This window comes from Poecilia reticulata, chromosome 1 (genome assembly GCF_904066995.2).
Source record: "Poecilia reticulata chromosome 1, P_reticulata-male-v2, whole genome shotgun sequence".
In the NCBI taxonomy this organism is placed as follows: domain Eukaryota; kingdom Metazoa; phylum Chordata; class Actinopteri; order Cyprinodontiformes; family Poeciliidae; genus Poecilia; species Poecilia reticulata.
The window spans coordinates 32,232,654-32,251,515 of NC_088830.1; the positions used below are offsets into that span (position 1 = coordinate 32,232,654).

At 43.0% G+C, this 18,862-nt stretch overlaps 1 protein-coding gene across 6 annotated transcripts in view; it reads left to right on the forward strand.

Annotated features, from left to right (window-relative positions):
* The window catches only part of lef1 (lymphoid enhancer-binding factor 1), a 64,633-nt gene that overhangs the window by 24,635 nt on the left and 21,136 nt on the right, over window positions 1-18,862 (forward strand). For all 6 annotated transcript variants that reach the window (XM_081611609.1, XM_008422581.3, XM_081611612.1 and 3 more), the window contains exons 4-6: window positions 10,510-10,642; window positions 16,592-16,682; window positions 18,210-18,329. In XM_081611609.1, the coding sequence (XP_081467735.1) occupies window positions 10,510-10,642; window positions 16,592-16,682; window positions 18,210-18,329 (344 nt within the window). The remainder of the gene's footprint in view (window positions 1-10,509; window positions 10,643-16,591; window positions 16,683-18,209; window positions 18,330-18,862) is intronic.

The window sequence follows — 18,862 nt, forward strand, 5'->3', positions numbered from 1 at the left end:
GCGTGCGCGTGTGCGTGTGCGTGTGTGTGTGCGTGCGTGTGTGTGTGTGTGTTAGTGTGTGTGTGCGCTTCCAGGCCTGCTGACAGTGGCACTTCAGCAGAATGTTTGCCCTTTCCTTCCTCCTTTGATGTGACCAGGTCCTGCTGGGATAATGAGCCCTGCGCCCCGCCGCAAGGTGAACATCCTGCAGTTCGCCCAGGGCTCTGCCAGCAGAGCCTCCCAACCCCCAACACACACACACACACACACACACACACACACACACACACACACACACACACACACACACACACACACACACACACACACACACACACACACACACACACACACACACACAATGCCCAAACAAGACGGTGGAGCAGCCGGCCTCCGTTCAGAGCCGGTCCACTTCCACAGAGAGGACAGACTGTGAAGACGCTGATGATCTTTTGTGTGTTTCCAATCCACAGTTGGTACTTGCTAATGCTAACCGCTGTAAATATCTCACAAGATGCAGACTGTCAGAATTACTCAGATGTCACAACGTAATAATAGACATTTTGAAGAGATGTGTTATCTTTGCCACAACCTCACGTTATGCAGCTCTGTGGAAATTTTAGTTTTTTTTATGGTTAGCCGTTAGTATATAACATATTACATATTTTAAGGCATTATTCTAATCTGTAAGTAACGGAACATGGTGTTTTACCACCTGGTGAATCTCAATGTGATGTAAATAACATTAAAAACATGCAACGGTTCCTGCTGGAACCTTTGTATTTGTGCGTTTCTGGTACGCCTTTAAATCTGACGCACAAGCAACATCCACTAACAGCAGCGATGGACAACACAGCGAACAGGGGGTGAACAGAAAACGCTCTGATGGCGCGCTGTGTGACTGGAGCTGGCCTGTAAAGCATCTCAACGCTAAAGGAAGATGAGCAGCCAGAATAAGATTTTACACTAAATATTCTCCTCAGGTTCATAACCTGAGGAGCATATTAGAAACAATAGATATATTTGTTGTTGAGCTTATATGTCTATGCAAAAACGAGTTTTAAAATTGAAAAATGTTGCTTATTTTGTCAATAAAAAACAAAGCAATTGGCTTCATTTAAAATTTTAATCGAGTCCAACTATTAATTTATGCAAAATTCATATTTTCCACGTTTTCGTCATTTGGGTTTCTACTGCTTCTAAAAACAGAGCGCTTAAAAACCCACCCAGCTGTTTTTTTGGCAACAAGTTTATGTTTTTTGGTGTCATTTCAAAACCTTTCTGAAGGTAAAGCCATAAGCAGGCAGAGCTCGTTACCTAGCAACTCAAGCATCCAGAGTCTACAATGGCTGCTGGAAAAAACACGTTTTCTGTTGTTGACCATCCAGAAACCACTTGCTGCATTCTTATTAGTTGTGCATGCGGCTCTACTAATGCTTTTCAAAGCTGTGCTGTTGTAAAATTGTGCATCTGTTTGCAGCCATTTTGTAGCTTATCTTAATTTGAAGTGACAGAGACCCTGAAACAGCTCAAAAGTAGACACAACTGACAAAATATCAGAATCATCTTTGAATGATTTTGTGCAAAAAATGTATATAGATTCATCCTAACCTGTTCAAAGAAGAATAGCAGGTCATCTTTAAGCATTGTATCAAATGTCTACTCACCACAGTTTCAAATCCAGACCGAGCTCAGCCTCTTGCATGCCACTCTTTGCAGCCGTTGCTCTCGGAAAGCGTCCCCTCCTCCTTCTCGTTTCTCAACTCCTTCGCCCCCGTCTTGCATAACATGTTGGGAAATTTGCAGCTGGATAATTTGTGTTGCATTTCCCCTCGGTTTGTTAATAGGAGCGGCGACGCACAGATATTAAGAGTTGAACACTTTGAAAGGCGGATAAAGTCTTTTCATCTGAGGCATGCACATTTCACACGCATTATCTCCTGCGCACATGCAGAATGTCAGAAACACGGAGCTGAAAAAACACGGCGGCTCGCTCCGAGCGCAGGTTCTGCGTGACGGCTAATCCATCTCGGTCCTTTTCAGTCGCGCTCACTGATTTTTGGGGAGAGGAGACGCTTTGCTGTTAATAGCTTTTGGTGTTTTGTTCATTTGCAGCGTGGAATTCATTAGCTACCTGTTTTCTGATTCATGCAACATGAACACATTCTGGGTTTTTAGCTACCTGGTTTCTGATTCATGCAACATGAACACATTCTGGGTTTTTAGCTACCTGGTTTCTGATTCATGCAACATGAACACATTCTGGTTCTTAGCTACCTGGTTTCTGATTCATGCAACATGAACACATTCTGGTTCTTAGCTACCTGTTTTCTGATTCATGCAACATGAACACATTCTGGTTTTTAGCTACCTGTTTTCTGATTCATGCAACATGAACACATTCTGGTTTTTAGCTACCTGTTTTCTGATTCATGCAACATGAACACATTCTGGGTTTTTAGCTACCTGGTTTCTGATTCATGCAACATGAACACATTCTGGTTCTTAGCTACCTGTTTTCTGATTCATGCAACATGAACACATTCTGGGTTTTTAGCTACCTGGTTTCTGATTCATGCAACATGAACACATTCTGGTTCTTAGCTACCTGGTTTCTGATTCATGCAACATGAACACATTCTGGTTTTTAGCTACCTGGTTTCTGATTCATGCAACATGAACACATTCTGGTTTTTAGCTACCTGGTTTCTGATTCATGCAACATGAACACATTCTGGTTTTTAGCTACCTGGTTTCTGATTCATGCAACATGAACACATTCTGGTTTTTAGCTACCTGGTTTCTGATTCATGCAACATGAACACATTCTGGGTTTTTAGCTACCTGGTTTCTGATTCATGCAACATGAACACATTCTGGTTCTTAGCTACCTGGTTTCTGATTCATGCAACATGAACACATTCTGGTTTTTAGCTACCTGGTTTCTGATTCATGCAACATGAACACATTCTGGTTTTTAGCTACCTGGTTTCTGATTCATGCAACATGAACACATTCTGGTTTTTAGCTACCTGGTTTCTGATTCATGCAACATGAACACATTCTGGTTTTTAGCTACCTGGTTTCTGATTCATGCAACATGAACACATTCTGGGTTTTTAGCTACCTGGTTTCTGATTCATGCAACATGAACACATTCTGGTTCTTAGCTACCTGGTTTCTGATTCATGCAACATGAACACATTCTGGTTTTTAGCTACCTGGTTTCTGATTCATGCAACATGAACACATTCTGGTTCTTAGCTACCTGGTTTCTGATTCATGCAACATGAACACATTCTGGTTCTTAGCTACCTGTTTTCTGATTCATGCAACATGAACACATTCTGGTTTTTAGCTACCTGGTTTCTGATTCATGCAACATGAACACATTCTGGTTCTTAGCTACCTGGTTTCTGATTCATGCAACATGAACACATTCTGGTTTTTAGCTACCTGTTTTCTGATTCATGCAACATGAACACATTCTGGTTTTTAGCTACCTGGTTTCTGATTCATGCAACATGAACACATTTTGGTTTTTAGCTACCTGGTTTCTGATTCATGCAACATGAACACATTCTGGTTTTTAGCTACCTGGTTTCTGATTCATGCAACATGAACACATTCTGGGTTTTTTTTTCTTTCTTTTTTTCTGAGATTTAAATTGAAACTTGTCATTGAAGATGTTAGTTTTTGCTTCTCCAAACCGAACTCAAACAGAGCTCTGGTCATTTCTATCAACCGACTGTCGCCTTAAACGCTTCCTTTCTACTGTTGAGCTCTGATTAGCATGAAGGGGATTTTGATTGGAGTGAAAGGGGGGCAGAGGGAAAGATTGGGACTCATAACAGATGGATATTCGTCTCCAGGGCAGGCTTTTCCTGCTGCTGCTGTCCCCACGGTTAGCTTCATTACCCTGGGCTCCTGGTGCCGCCTCGCTTGCTGGCAGCCTGGCTTTCTTCCTCATTAATTGGGTTTGGTTACATTAAGCCCCCTGGCCAAGGGGCAATCCTGCTGGAGAAATATTTCGTTCTTAGAGCCTCACTCGAAGCCGGCGGAGTTCAAGCGGCTCTGCGGATGGTAATTGGTTATTTATTTAGGCTTCTGCAGGTTGGTCTCCAAAAGAGACGCTACTGCAGGACGATGTTTGCTCTCTTTTGTTGGACACAAACACACCTGGTCCTGGGATGACTGTAGGAATCCAGCAGCCGGCACACCCTTTGCTTCATACGCAAACATTTAGCATTTATGGATGCTTTGAGTCTATTGTCTGTGGAAATAAATGGTCTGGAGAAGGGAGTGGGCGCTCTGATGTCACCCTGAAAAGGTTCTCCTCAAGTGGAAACCGTGTTGCCAGGTTGGGTGGGTTTCCGCCCAATTGGGATGCTTTTGAACATGTTGGGCTGGAACAAACTGCAGTGCCTTATTAGGGCCATTGTAAAGGAAGAAAGGAGGAGTTCGTTTCTGCCAAATCACTCAGAAATTTTGAGATTGATCTCAGAAATTTTCTAGACAAAACGTGGACATTTCTGAGTTTAAAAAGTTTAAAATTTGCTACAAAAATCTAAAATATTTTGAGATTAAAGTAAAAAAATTTCTAGAAAAAACTTGGAATGTTCAAAAGCCAAACATTTTCAAATTTTAGAAGATTTCTAAGATTAATCTCAACATTTCTGAGGTTTTGGTGGAAATTTACTCTTTTATTCCTACCTACGTTGGCCCTAATAAAAACCCCAACTTTATTGGGTTGCTTTTTTATTGGAATAACAACACAAGAGTCAACACAAGTATTCAAGTAACAGGATGTCTATCTGTGCATCTGTGAGGAGTTTTTCCCATTAAATAAAGTTAAAATTTGGGTAGAAATTATGTTTTGGATGCCAGGAGTCGTTTGGATCTGGGCAGTGATTCCTTCCCTGTTTTCAGTCTTTTTCTGCAGAATTATTTCTTATTTTTAATTCTATGCTGGCTTGACCTTGTTAACATTAACATGTAGACGTGTTGTGGAATTTGGTGCGTTTTGGTTCAGTGAAAATAAAAAAGGCGAACCACACATGAACTTTCTGACAGGTCAGATGTTTTAAATGATCTAATCAACCTCTGCTGCATTCAGACGGTCACTTCTTAATAATCACAAAATAAACATCAAACCTGAAATCATGAAACTGTGACAGACTGAATCTTCTGGTCTTCGTGTGGGAAACGTTTGCGTGTTTTTTGGTGTTGAATCCTGATAACTCTAGTGGAGCTGTTGTCAGTCAGTTGCTACGGCAACAGGTCTGAAGAGTGCAGTTTTTCTGTATTTTCACTTTGTTGTGGCACTAAATTAATAATACCTGCATCTCCAGGTTTCATTTCGTTGCCTTTTGATGGCAAGTGAATGAATCGCCTTTTTGTCCTCCAGCGTTGTGGGCATGTGAGAAATTTCCGGATATTTAGTTGACGGTATCTGCCGCTCCCAACACGGGTTTCATTAGAGGTTGAGATTTGTTCTGTTTCTTTTGGAGTTGAGTTGGTTTCACTGGAAACTGTCAGTCAGATCTGGCAACCCCGAGTGTGAATTATATCTCACAGCAAACCATTTCAGCTGCTTGCCTCATCTGTTCACATCCCACGCTGGGTTTGCAGCGCATCTTTGTCCTGTAGGATTTCGGGGAGTCGCCTGGATGTGTTTCGGGTGAGAAGGGTTTCTTTTAGAGGGCAGATTTAGCGGCATGGGAACCCACCGCCGCCACTCGAGCTGCCGACTCCCCAGCTGTTTGTGAAACACCTCACACCGTTTCTACTCTCTTGATTGTAGCCGCCGGCTCCAAGAGTCCTCATTGCATATAAATTACAGAAGTGGGAAGTGATTATTATAAAATTCCCGCTTTCGCCTTTTTTCCCCCCACTCCACTCTGCAGAAGTGCTATAATTGAGTGGAGTACAAAAGCTGCGCTGTGAGGCGGAAGAAGGAGAGGGATGGTTCAGAAGGCAACATTTAGGAGGGGTGGATGGTTCTGGTGTGACGTATTTCTCATGATCACCCGCCTTTAAAGGGACCAAATAAACGCCCACAGCCTCTGTCCACCCAGGGCTTCCTGCCAGCGCCGGTTCCAGACAATAAATTTCACCTGAAACCACATCTGAAGGCCCAGCCAAGCCTGGATATGATCAGTCTTCTCCGTCTCCCTTCTTCTGCTCTTCCTAAGCAAAGAAAAAGTCCCACACTGCAAAAACGGTAAATCTTACCAAGTATTTTTGGTTTAGTTTCTAGTGCAAATATCTAAGCACACTTAAAATAAGATAAAACTAACTTAGAAGTAACTTTTCATCAAGATGTAGGATCTTGTTTCAAGTCAATAATTCCTTCATGTTGAAACAGTTCTAGTTCCACAGTTCTAATAAAAAGTCTTCCAGTATTACTGGTATATTTTCAGCAATATTAAGGAATGGGACAAAACAAGCTCACATATTGTAAAAAGTAGCTTTTCGGTTAGTCTTGTCTTATTTAAAGTGGACTAAGATATTTGCAGTAGACACTAGACAAAAATAGTTTGGTAGATTTCGTGTTTTTGCAGTGTAAGCCTATTATTTGTCCATCGAAACGGAAAGACTTCCAGTATGGCTGCCCTCCACTGGAGCTTTTGGAGTCGTTCCGGTGGGAACGAGACGGGATCACAGTTCAAACAAACTCAGTGTCTTTAATTAGTTTGCATTTCAAACCAGTTTTTTCCATTTCTGTTCATAATTTTAGTTTATTTTGAAATATCAGAGGCACATTCAGGAAGCTGATGTGTGTTGCTACAGAAACACTTCCAGGTTGATATTTTTCTGTATCTTTTCATTGATGGTAACCAAAATAATACAATAAGGCGACAGTAGTCCTTAGGAGGGAACTCTGTCTACCTACACCCAAAGCCAAGTTGGTGAGACAGGAAGTCCAAAGAGAAAACTTTTGGCGTAAGGCTGTCTGGAGAAACTCTCCGGTTCCTGTTTGGGAATCCCATGGCATTCCCAGAAAAAAGGGAAATTCTGCGACTGTCCTGAAGTCCCTGCCAGTGGGAAATGTCTGAACTTTCCAAAAGGAGGCAACAGGTGTAGAGTTTTCATCCAACTGTCATGTGATTTTAGATAAAACTTTTGAAATGTAGCAAAACAGAAAATGTAAATTATGCCTCTAAAGGTTTGGGTTGAATCAAGCAGGCTGGCGTAATGTAGTCCGTGTTGGCGGTACGCACAGCTGTAACAGGCAGGAAGTAAGAAGTTCCAAACTAGAAGGGAAATATGGAGAGAGGTTTTCAGAAAGTTGTAATTGTTTTGTCTTATTACCTGGTGTTGGCGATGTGATGGAGACGTAGAGAAAGAAATGAGTCTAACAGCAGAAACGATGATTAGCACTGTGAGGTAAAGTTTGCAGCATCAGAACTTATTCGACAAATGTTTCCACCTCACCTCTAGCAAGAGGGGAAAGGTCACGCCACCAGTTTGACAGTATTTCAGATATTTAAACATTAAAACTAATCAATAAATATCAATATTGACTGATATGAAACCTTTGTATCGTGATACGTTTTCCAGCCATATTGAGCAGCTCTAAAGGAAACACGGTTTCCATTAGAACGTTTTAGGATTCTACCTCCACGGTCCCGATTGTCCCAGGAATCGATCCGATTCAGGGTCCAGAGCGCTCCTGCTTCCCATCCCGTTGGAAAAAACGCAGGACGAAGTCGAAAACAATCTCGTCTTTGCTCCTTGATCAATGCCAGGCTGTTGTTCCTGAACTCTAAAGAACCAACGCTCCCCGTCTTTGGATTATTTATCTTAAACTGTCCCGTTATCGATGACTCTTCTTTCCTCTATAAGGAAATGTTGGTGTCGTTCAGCCAAAAAGCCGTTTATTCTGTATTGGTCACAGGTCTGCAGCTCTTCCATGGTGGATTTGCCTTTCTTTCTCCCTGAATGGAAGCTGTTTATTGGGAACTTGATGAAAAATGGGATTTGACAGCTGGAACTGGGAGAAGCTGAGGAGCTGCTCCTCCAGAGTTGGTCACTTCCAGGAGCTTTTTCTCCTCTACAAGTTGAGAGACTTTCAGGTTCTTATCTCATTCCCACAGGAGAACAAATGGGAGTGGAGAGGATTAAAATAATACGGGCGAGAAAGCTGTAATTTAGCCTCCAGTGTGGGCATGTCCTGCTCCCTTTGGCCTGGTTAGTCCCTCCCTTCAGGTTTAACAGCCTCATTAAGAGGAGTGTCTCCAAAGAAACACTCCCACCTTCCTGGATTATCCCGTCACCTTTGACCCTTTGTGACTGGAGGTCAAAGAAGCTGTTTCACCTGAGCTGAAGCTCAGTGCTGGTAGTTTTTGTTTTCCCTGAAACAGGCCACACATCAGAGAGTCCACTGCGTCCCGTGTTTGATGGAGCGCCGCGAGGCTTAAAGCCGAGCTGGAAAGACGAGGAGCTAAATTGGCAGAAGGGATTGGAGCCTCGGCCTGATTAGGGAGCCGGGGTAAATGATGCCTCGTGTGGTCGGGGACGCTTTCGTTTCATGGTTAGGACGTTCCCAAAGGGTGATGGGAAGGGGAGGGGGGCCTTAAACCGAAGCTGGTGCCAGCCTGAGAGAGGCTCGCAGAAACTCAGACATTCCAGGCATCCCGTGTTGGAGAGGTTTTATGAAGTGTGTGTGTGTGATGAGGGAACCAGTCACTGCTTGGCACTGCAGGAATGTCACTTTAGCACACAAGTCATTAGACAACAATAAAAGCAGTTTGCTATATCGTCTCTTTAAGAGAATTACTTTATTTAAAGGGTCAGTAAATTGTAAAAACCCCAAAATACACAGAGACGGTGGTGGGAACACTTCTGCTAAAGCGCTAACAGCAGAGCTAAGTTTTTGTTTAGCGCTTTTGCTTATTTTAAAAACATTTAGCGCATGTAAGACGATGTTTAGCTGGTTAACTGGCTTCCTGAATAAACAGAAGCACATATTTTTACTTGCAGTTCAAAAGATGGTCCAGTGAAAAAGTGAGAAAAATGATCTTTGTTACATAAAGTGCTGGCCACTCGTCAGCTAACACGCTAACAGTGAAGCAAATTTACGTTTAGCGCTTGATTATCGACTAAATAATTATTCAAATAGTTAAATATTTATAGTCATGCTCTTAGTTTGAAGTTGGCAGAGACTCCATTTCCTCTTCTTTTGTTCTTTTTTTCAACAATAATTTCATTTCAATATAAGAGGACTATAGAAAATGTAATTATGTCAAAATTAAATTGTTTCTCGAGGGTTGTAGTTTTTCAAGGGCAGGCATAACATGAACTGAAGTTAACGCTTTAGCATTAGCTTCCACTAAATACCGTGTTGTTTAAGTACTTTAGCATTAGCTTCTGTTAAATGTCATGTTGAAATAGCTCTTTAGCGTTAGCAGAGCTAATGTTCATGATTAGTGCTTTATGGTTAGCACAGCTAGCTGCCCACCACGGCACTGAGGTGATAAACAGCAGGGCCTGTTGGACTGATTCATGCTGTAGCCGCCATCTCTTCATGTATCGGTATCGTTTTTCCCAATCACATAGCACACCCTTAGCATAGCAACGTTTCCATTTAAAGCGCAGTCTGCCTCTAACCTCGGTATGATTTCTTTTATTAAAATCAGAAAGTGCATCAAAGTTCATCCATGTTGTGTTTAAAGACCGGAAAAGGTGTCGGTTCTTCATCTCGATAGTACCGTCTGGAAGTGCGGTGTTGATAAAACCGAAGCGGTGCGGTGGACGCCGCGTCTCGTCCAGGCGCGCCCCAACGTGTCCCGCATTTAGCCGTACTTCCTGTGGAGGTTTGGACTGCAGCTCGGCTCAGATGGCGAACAGTAGATTTAGCATGGCTGAGTGTTTCCATGTGTGCGCTGCAGATGAAGCGGTTAGCCGGTGTGGGTCGGGCCGGTTTTGGACCGGTTTCCCTCTGAGGTCGTCTCTGTGAGTCAGCTGGGGATGAAGGTTTACAGTCAGGCCGCCGTTTGCGTGATCACCCGTCTCCTAAAAGCTGCTGCAGATATTTTCTGCTTTCTCTCCTCGTCAGTCCCCCGCCCTCCTCTTCCTCCTCCCTCATCCCCCGGCTCTGGCTCTGGCTCTGTAATGAACTCCCCTTATTCACCAGCTAATGACTGCCTTTGATCTGCAGCCTCAGACCTCTGCTCCAGCTCTACCTTGCAACTCTCTGATTTCTCTCCCTCTCCTCTGCGCTCCGCCGAACACGCTGCTTCTTTGCGCTCCTCCCGTTTGCATCCTTTGACTTGTTTTCCCGGCCTCCCTCCAGGGAGTCGGGGTTTCAGTCCCGCTGACCTAGGCTAAACAAAGTTTGGAGCTCCCAGGCTGCAAAACGAGAAATTCACTAAATTATTTCGTCTTCCTGAACAAAACTTTAGAGGCCGGAACCCGCAGCTGCGTTGCGTTATCCGTGCGTCACGCAGCGGCAAACTGAGTCATGTTGCAAATAACGTAAAGCAGATGAGTCTAATGGTTTTCACGTCCTGCTTTTTGTCTCCTCAGTCCAACAAAGTCCCGGTGGTCCAGCCGTCCCACGCCGTCCACCCGCTCACGCCGCTCATCACGTACAGCGACGAGCACTTCGCCCCGGGGTCCCACTCCGGCCATCACCCCCAGGATGGAGGCAACAAACAAGGTAGAGAGACAAGCTGACAGCAGCAGGACGGTGATGAACATGTTCAGCATTTTTTTATTTGTTTGACATTTAAAAGTGACGGGAGGAACGTTAAACGGGCTGCAGTTCAGTTTAAGACTTAATTGTAGTCATGGGGCGGTGAAACTTTTACTGAGGTCTCTAAAAGTTTCTCTCATCGTTTAAAGTGTTTCTGATGAGGGAGCAGAGTCGGCAGAGGAAGTCTTACAGAGCACCACAGTGCTGCCCCTCCCCCACCTGATGCTGCACACATTTTCCTTGCTTCTGTGTAGAGAACCCCTAGTATTCCAAGGGTTCTGGACCACAAGAACCAGGAAATACTTGAAACTCTCTTCAAAAACAGTTTTAAAAAGTTCAAACACCAAATAATATGCATCCAATTCAGTTTATTTTGAAACTGAGCTAGCAGTGCTGCGCCAAGATAATAAACAGCAGGACCTGTTGGCCTGATATCGTCCGTCTCTTCATGTATCATTTCCAGCTAATGAGCTAGCAGTGCCCACCAAAACTATGTTGTTTCCTTCAGAGGTTCTTGGTGCAGCGCCCCCAGAGGCGAGGAGGGGAACAGGTTGCTCAGCGGGTTTGATTGGGTTGACTCAGCGCAGTGACACAAACAGCCACAGCAGATGAAAATGTAACAAATGTTGCAACTTTGGAACCCAGTGGAACTGAATTTACCAAAGTATCAGGTGTGAAAACACGCTAATCGAACTCCAGGTCATTTGTCTAGAATGTCCGGTCCATTTGGGGATGAGTGAATGCGTACTCAAACTGAAATGGCAAACTCTGGTCCACCTACAAACCTCGATATGGGTTTAGCTGAACTATATTCTGATGCGGTTCAAATAGAAATGTGGATGCAAGTGGACCGGAGACCGCCTCAAAAGCAGGAAGCGGAGTACTGTGCAGGGCATTCTGGGTAAATACAACCAAAACAAATGCGCTAGTCTGGCACTAGCTAGACATGGATCATGGTCTTGTACCAAAGACAAATCCTCCCACTGCTAAAATATGATATAGCTCCATTTTTTGTTTACATTTTGTGAAGAAGGAAGTTGCTCTCAGTGTCTTCTTTGGAGGTTTCTGCGTCATTTCCTTCCCTAGTTCTTGTCGCAGCGCCCCCACAGGTGAGGGGGCTCAGTGCTTGTTCCCCTGTGCTGAGCGGTTTTTCAGTTAGTTTGGTTTGTTTAACACAGTTCAGTGGGAAAGAGAACCGAACCGGCTGAAAATGTAACGATGATGCATTTTATTGTCATCAGTTGGAGAAGCCAGGTGTGAAACAACCTAAAGGTCCAAACATGTAGGATTAAAATATAAGAGGCAGGTAAACAGGATGGCAGAACAGAGTAGCTTAGGCCCAACCGATTCACTCATCACTGTGTTAAACATATTTACAATATATGGAGATTAAAACAAGACGATAGGCGACTTGTCATGCAATTATAAATTTGTAAAACAGCTAAAAGAGTTCTCAGTTTGCTCAGGCCTTAAAATAAACCCAAGTCGCCGTCTGATGACAAACGAGGAGCCTTTGATGAAAGACTTCAAGCTCTGGAAGAAAATAAAGCGCTAGCTAAAAATACTGCAGCGGCACATTGTTGAACCCAATTTTTATTTAACTTATGCAACGCTTGAGTGTTTTTCTTCTTCTTCTGACTGTCACTGCTGTCAGGAATCAGTAGAGACGCGCCGACCCGAAGGTGTCACGGTGAAGTGGGATCTGGTTTGAAGCCGCCCGTCGGCCGGCCGGCCGCTCCCTCGGCTCGGCTCGGCTCAGTTCGGCTCACAGGAATAAGATCAAGCTGCAGCTCTGACAGTTTGGACGAGGCGGCACGGCCCGCACAGCTGGAGGCCTTGGCAGCTTCTCCATGATGCTGAGGGAAGAAAAAAAATGGCGTTTTCTCCTCCACCTTTTCGCTTTCTTCTCCTGCGATGATGAAGATGATGAAGACGGGACGGCTATAAATAACGCTGCGGAGCGGAGATGTGAGGAAGCTGTGCTCCACATACGCCTCGCGTCTGCCAGCATGCGCTGTGATGTCGAAGCATGAAAGAACAAACAGGAAACAAATAAAGAAAAAACTAGATTTCAGAGAAAATGTTTCTACTTTTCACATCAATTCCTGACAATAAAGAGAGGACGAAAATCCCCAGAGGGCCGTTTTTTTTTTTTCCCTGCATTTGATCTGTGCTCTCACAGCCCAACAGAAATCCACGTCCAAGCAATCTGGCTGCAGAATTAGCTGTAAATTATTTCCCCAGGCGTATTCATGTGTATCGGTGGAGCTGAGGATGCTTAAAACCAAATCTCCCTCTTTTTACATTTTTTTTTAGCTGTCCCTCTTGCTCTTTCTCTCCCTCTCGAATCGACCAATAGCTGCTCTGCTTCCTTCAGAGGGCTCAGACTTTGATCTGCTCGTTAATTATGAAAAACAATCATGGATTTTCTCATTATGAGCTCTAATATGCTGCTGCGTGGGATGGAAGGTCGAGCGGAGGGAGGGGGCAGAGGAGAAGCATGTTGAATTAAAGAAATGAAGACGGGGACCAGAATTAGACGGATCGGCGGCTTCCGATGGGAATGTCTGCTGGATTTCAGTGGCAACGAGAGGAAAACAAAGGTTTTCTGCAGGTGAGAGGGACGAGGCTAGCGCTCAGAGGAGTGTGAGGTAGCAGATTAGCCACGGCTCTGCAGATGGGAGCCTCCCACTCGGCCTTCCTCTCTGAGGAAGAGGATGTAGGCCTCTGCAGACCTTGGCTGGGAATGATAGAGGAGGAAAGGCATCTGACCTTTTCTTCCCTTTCATGTCACTGGATTGCACTCTGCAAAAGGCTTCCCGTAATTTTAATAAGTAATTTAATAATAATTTATTTTCCATCCAAGTCGCCAGGCTTCCTTCCATGTTGTCTTCTCGCTCTCCAGATATCCTGAAGATCTTTCAGTTTCTCTTTGCGTTGATCTATCGATGTCTAAAGCAGTACATGACTGCAAAATGCATATAAAAGTAAAAAGTCTGGATTCCCCTTCCACCTTTTACTCTGTTACCCCTGAATAAAACCCAGTGTTGCTAGCTGAATTCAGGAATAACCTGATTGGCAAACATAAATTAGTATATGAAGCTTTTCTTTCTTGAGGGCTGCAGAGGTTTTGTGTAAATTTTCAATCTCTCAAATTCATACAAAATCAATCAACAGGTTTCATGAATAATTGAGTTTATTCAAAAATGTTGGGTACATGAATGTTTTCACACAAATCAGACCAAAACTGACCCTTCATAAAAGCAGAAAATAAAATGAATACAAATCTGGAGCTGATTTGGGTCCATATGACTTTATCTCCAGTTCAACTAAACATGATTGTGGAAAACCTCCTGCACAGCTGAGCCCACATTCACACATATCCTCAGGCTGTTTCCCCACCAGGTTGTCCAGTAGTTTTTGTTCGATTAGGAACCAATAATTGCATAATTTATAGCATTTTCAGCTGCTGTGGTTCTCTTATGCACTGCACAAACGATCAGAGCCCTTTGAGCAACCTGTTCCTCTCCTCGTTTGTGGTGGCAGCAAGAACCACTGAAGGAAGGAAACAACACAAAAACCTCTGAAGAAGAGCCCGAACGCTCCTACTTAAAAAGAGTCCGATTTTAGGGTCGATCCTGATCAACCTGATTTAGAGCTCGGATATCGATGCGACAGAAACTGCTGAGCTTCCAGGCCAAAGTCGACATTTCCTCAAGTTCACTGAAAAGCAACTGAACAAAACGTGTCACGGGATCTTATCATACTAGATTTAGCCATTTCTAAATGCGGTATGACACAGAGCGTCTTGTATAGGTTTTTTCCTCTACATGATGCATTTTTTGACTAATGCAAATTTTACTTTTATGGTCTGGGAAAATACTGCACATGAAATATTTTGACGTTTGATCTTGTTACATGAGAAAATATGAAAACTTTCGAAGGGCTAAGGTTGGAATACGTTTTGCATGTTGTGGAATCTTTCTAAATAAAACAAAAAATAAAAATTTCTGACATAAAACAGGATTTCAAGCAGATATCCAAAATATAAATGTCAACAATAATAATTAAAAATACAAAAACCCATCAAATGACAAGCAGCCAAAGTCCAGATTTCTCTGAAAACCTGGAGAAATGTTTATTAAAGGTTTAAGGTAAGTCTGGCTGCTTGGGGGGGGGGGACGTAATGAAGTGAGGGATGGGCTGAAAGGAGCAGGAAGGAAAGCAGATGTTTGTCCTCCTGCCGTTCTGTTTTTACTACGTTGTGTCACTAAAATAAACCTCTTGACCTTGAAGCTCGGTAGGAGCTGCAGATTGAAGAGCTTAGCAGGGAAAAAGCTTCAGCTATCCAGCTTAAGGAATCAGAAACACTGAAAGGGATCCGGCTCTGCACACACACATCCTTTCTGTCCGGATCAGTAACGTGAGGTCAGAAGTCATTTTCAGACCCTAACTGTAAGAACCTTCCACTGTTTAAAACACACTCAGTGTGAGTCTCAGTGAAACCTGAGTAAAGTTAAAGTCCAGGACTTTAAAGAACATTGTTGTTGGATTGGAAGAGTCTCTAAAATAAAACGAGCTCCCAGGCTCTCCAAGACCAAGCTGGAAAGATTTGGCTCGTTATTTTACCTTGAGAACTGGATCAGACTCTCCAGTCCCAGTACTGGACTGGTTTGAGTCTGACTAAAGGAGAGGGACTTCTTTGTTTCAGTAGGAACAGTCATAAATCACATGTGGGGTTCCTCAAGGCTTAATCCTGGGACCCCTCTTATTTAATATCTACATGCTCCCACTGGCTCAGTTTATAGCAGAAAATAAGATTATTTATCGTAACTATGCAGATGTTACAGCTCTAGATTTTGAAGTCACCATTTCGTGTTTTGAAATGATGCTTGGAATAATGGAATGTGTTCTGGTGTCATAACTTTCTCCAGATGATCAGAAGCAAAACTGAAGTTTTTTTTCTTTGGACCCAAGGAGGAACAATCTAGAGTCAAAGCACAGCTTCAGTTATTACAACTGGAAACTAGAGAAGAGGCTTAAATCTGACCTGAACCTCCCAAACCACATAAAGACGGTTGCAAAGTCGGCCTTCTATCATCTGAAGAGCATTTCCAGGATTAAAGGACTAAAGCCTCAAGATCTAGAGAAACTCATCCATGTGTTTATCTTTAGACCAGGGGTGTCAAACTCCAGTCCTGAAGGGCCGCTGTCCTGCAGTTTTTAGATGTGCCACAGGTACAAAACACCTGAATCAAATGGCTTAATTACCTCCTCAGTTCTCCAGAGCCTTGCTAATGACCTAATTATTCTATTCAGGTGTGGTGCAGCAGAGGCACTTCGAAAAGTTGCAGGACACCGGCCCTCGAGGACTGGAGTTTGACACCCCTGCTTTAGACCCACAGTGTCTTCACAGGCCTGCCTAAAAAAATCAATCCGATCCAGAACGCTGCTGCTGCGGTTCTGACTAAAACCAGGAAGATGGAGCACATCACCCCGGTTCTACTGAGAGAGTAGACTTTGAAATACTGCTGTTACTGCTTAGCACCACAATACGTTAAAGATCTGCAGTTGTTGTATCGACCTTCCAGACCAATCAGGTCCAAACATGGAGAAGCAGCATTCAGCTTCTATGCACCACAAATCTGGAACAAACTTCCAGAAAACTGCAAAACAACCGAAACACTGAGTTCCTCTAAAGGAAGGCTAGAAGTTTAGATCTGCCTTTGATTGGTAGTAACTGGAACATTGATCAACATATTTGATTGTTTTGATGATGACATTAGACAAAATGTTTTCTATTTGTTTTCGTGACTATATTATGTTTTTAAGGTGTGAAGCGCCTTGAATAGACTTGACTTGACCTTTTCTATGACTGTTTGCTCTGTATCTGAACACGGTTTCTGTTTGCAGGGATGCCCAGGCATCATCCTGGACCAGACATGCCCAACTTCTACTCCCTGTCTCCTGGAGGAGTGGGACAGATCACGCCCCCTCTGGGATGGTGAGTCACACACGGCGGTTCTGGGTGATTAATGCTGACGCAGAGCAGCCGCTGACTCTGGTGAGCAGAGCCGATCTGCAGCTGCAGCAGGGAGGTCTGCGTCTGGCTGGTTCTGCAGCGCTGCTGTGGCTCCGACCGCACCGCACATCCAGCTCCCCCCCTGCTGCTGCATCTCCTTAACCTCCATCAAAGCTTCTGAAGCACTCGTCTCTTCAACACTCGCTCTGTGATTGAGAAATACGTTTCCAGCCTCCTTTTTGTTTTTGTTTTGCTCTGTTTCTTCCATCTTTTTTCAGTTCGTGTCAGGCTGAGTGAAGCCATGTGGAAAGCAGCACACAAATGTGTTAAACCAGTCATTCATCCTCTCTTCCCTGAAAATCTGATTACCTCCAGCTTTTGGCTCCATTTTACATTTAGTGTCACTTCTGAAGACGAAAACCAATTTTGCCAACGTTCTTAAACCATTAAAGGATTTTTAAACCATGGTCACATTTCTGCAACCACTGCTTGGCTCCCATTAAGATTTTGTGTTTTTGTGTTGTGGTTCCAAAGTATTTTTGTTTAGTTTATAGTCCAAATATCTGGATACTCTTAAAATAAGACAAAACTACCTTGCAAGTAGCTTTAGGAGCTTGTTTAAGTCAATAATTCCTCATTATTGATGAACAAGTACTGAAAGATTATTTCACATGGGGAAAATGTCTTGTTATGAGTGAAATTATCTAGTACTTTTTCATCAATGCTAGGTAGCCAAAAGCAAAATGCTAATTTGCTAATTTCAAACATGTTGCTATCCACCATGTGTCAAAGACGCAATATTTGCCGCAACATAATGTATCGCCCTCTACAGTGTCAGATTTCTTTATTTTTTGGAAAGTTTCCATGGTTTCAGTTGTTGCGTATCGCTAACTCTGTTGCTATTTATCGAAAGTTAATGCTAGGATGCTAACCTGTATTCAAATTTTATCTGCCATTGAAAGACTGAAACCCTCCAGCACCAATTTAATTTGGACATAATTTACAAGTTGTAAAAGCGCTGAGATATTTACTTACGTCTATATTTTGCTCTCTGCGTTATTTTGTTCCTGTAGGTTTCTTGTTTTAAATAAAGTTATTGGGAGGAAAAAAAACGATAGGTCGCGAGGGGAAGTACGTTCACTTCAAAATAAGAGCATAAATATAAACGTCTAACTACTTGAGTTCTTAATAGTCAATAGCCAAAATTCAACACAGAAGTTGAACATTATTCAACTGAAAGTTTACAAAATAAAGAAGTAAATTAGAATTTATCCGTAAAAACAGAGGAAGCTAACTGCGCTAAACGTTTTCAAATGAAAAATTAGCTCTGCTATTAGCCATCAGCAAGTATTCTTTTTGTTCTGCTCATTTAGCTTTAGTATATAGTTATATGCTATAAGAATACCAAACAATCCTTAAAATTCAAAATGTTTTAAATTTGTAGCCAGAATTTCAGATGGTCTAATAAACTAAAAGTAAAATGTGTGTTTGGTTAATTTCTTCCTGCAGGTTCTCTCACCACATGGTGCCCGGCCCCCCAGGCCCTCACGCAACAGGCATCCCTCATCCAGCCATCGTCAACCCGCAGGTCAAACAGGAGCCGCCACATGAAAGTGACATCATGCACATGTAAGACGGCTGGGTTTCTTTGTCTACAGCAGCCGTGTCAAACTCGTTTTAATTTTGTTTGGGCCATTATAAATGTTCTCAAAGGGCCTTTTGTGCTAAAAGGTTTTGATAAAATCCATTAACAAACAGTATTATTTACACTAAATAATACTGAACATCCATTCACATTGATTGGATCCACCAAGATTGTGATTGTTTTTGATTTTTTTCCCTTTTTTTACAATCAAAATCACAGATTTTGTGGTGCCAATTTATAGATATTTGCAAGGAATGATGTAATTTTTACGCTACAGCATGACGTTAAAAGTATCTTTTTGTTACTCGCAGTATAGAAAACGGACTGCATCTTGATATCGAGTAAGGCTGAGGCAGTAGAAGAAATACTGCCACCTGCAGGGGGGAGTTAGCATCACTTAAGCCCAATGTGTTTGGGCATTTTTGCATAAAATAAACTCAGTTATGCATTAGTGTGGAAAAACACGTGAATTTCCGCTATGGTGGACCAGATTTGGCCCCTGGGCCTCGAGTTTGAC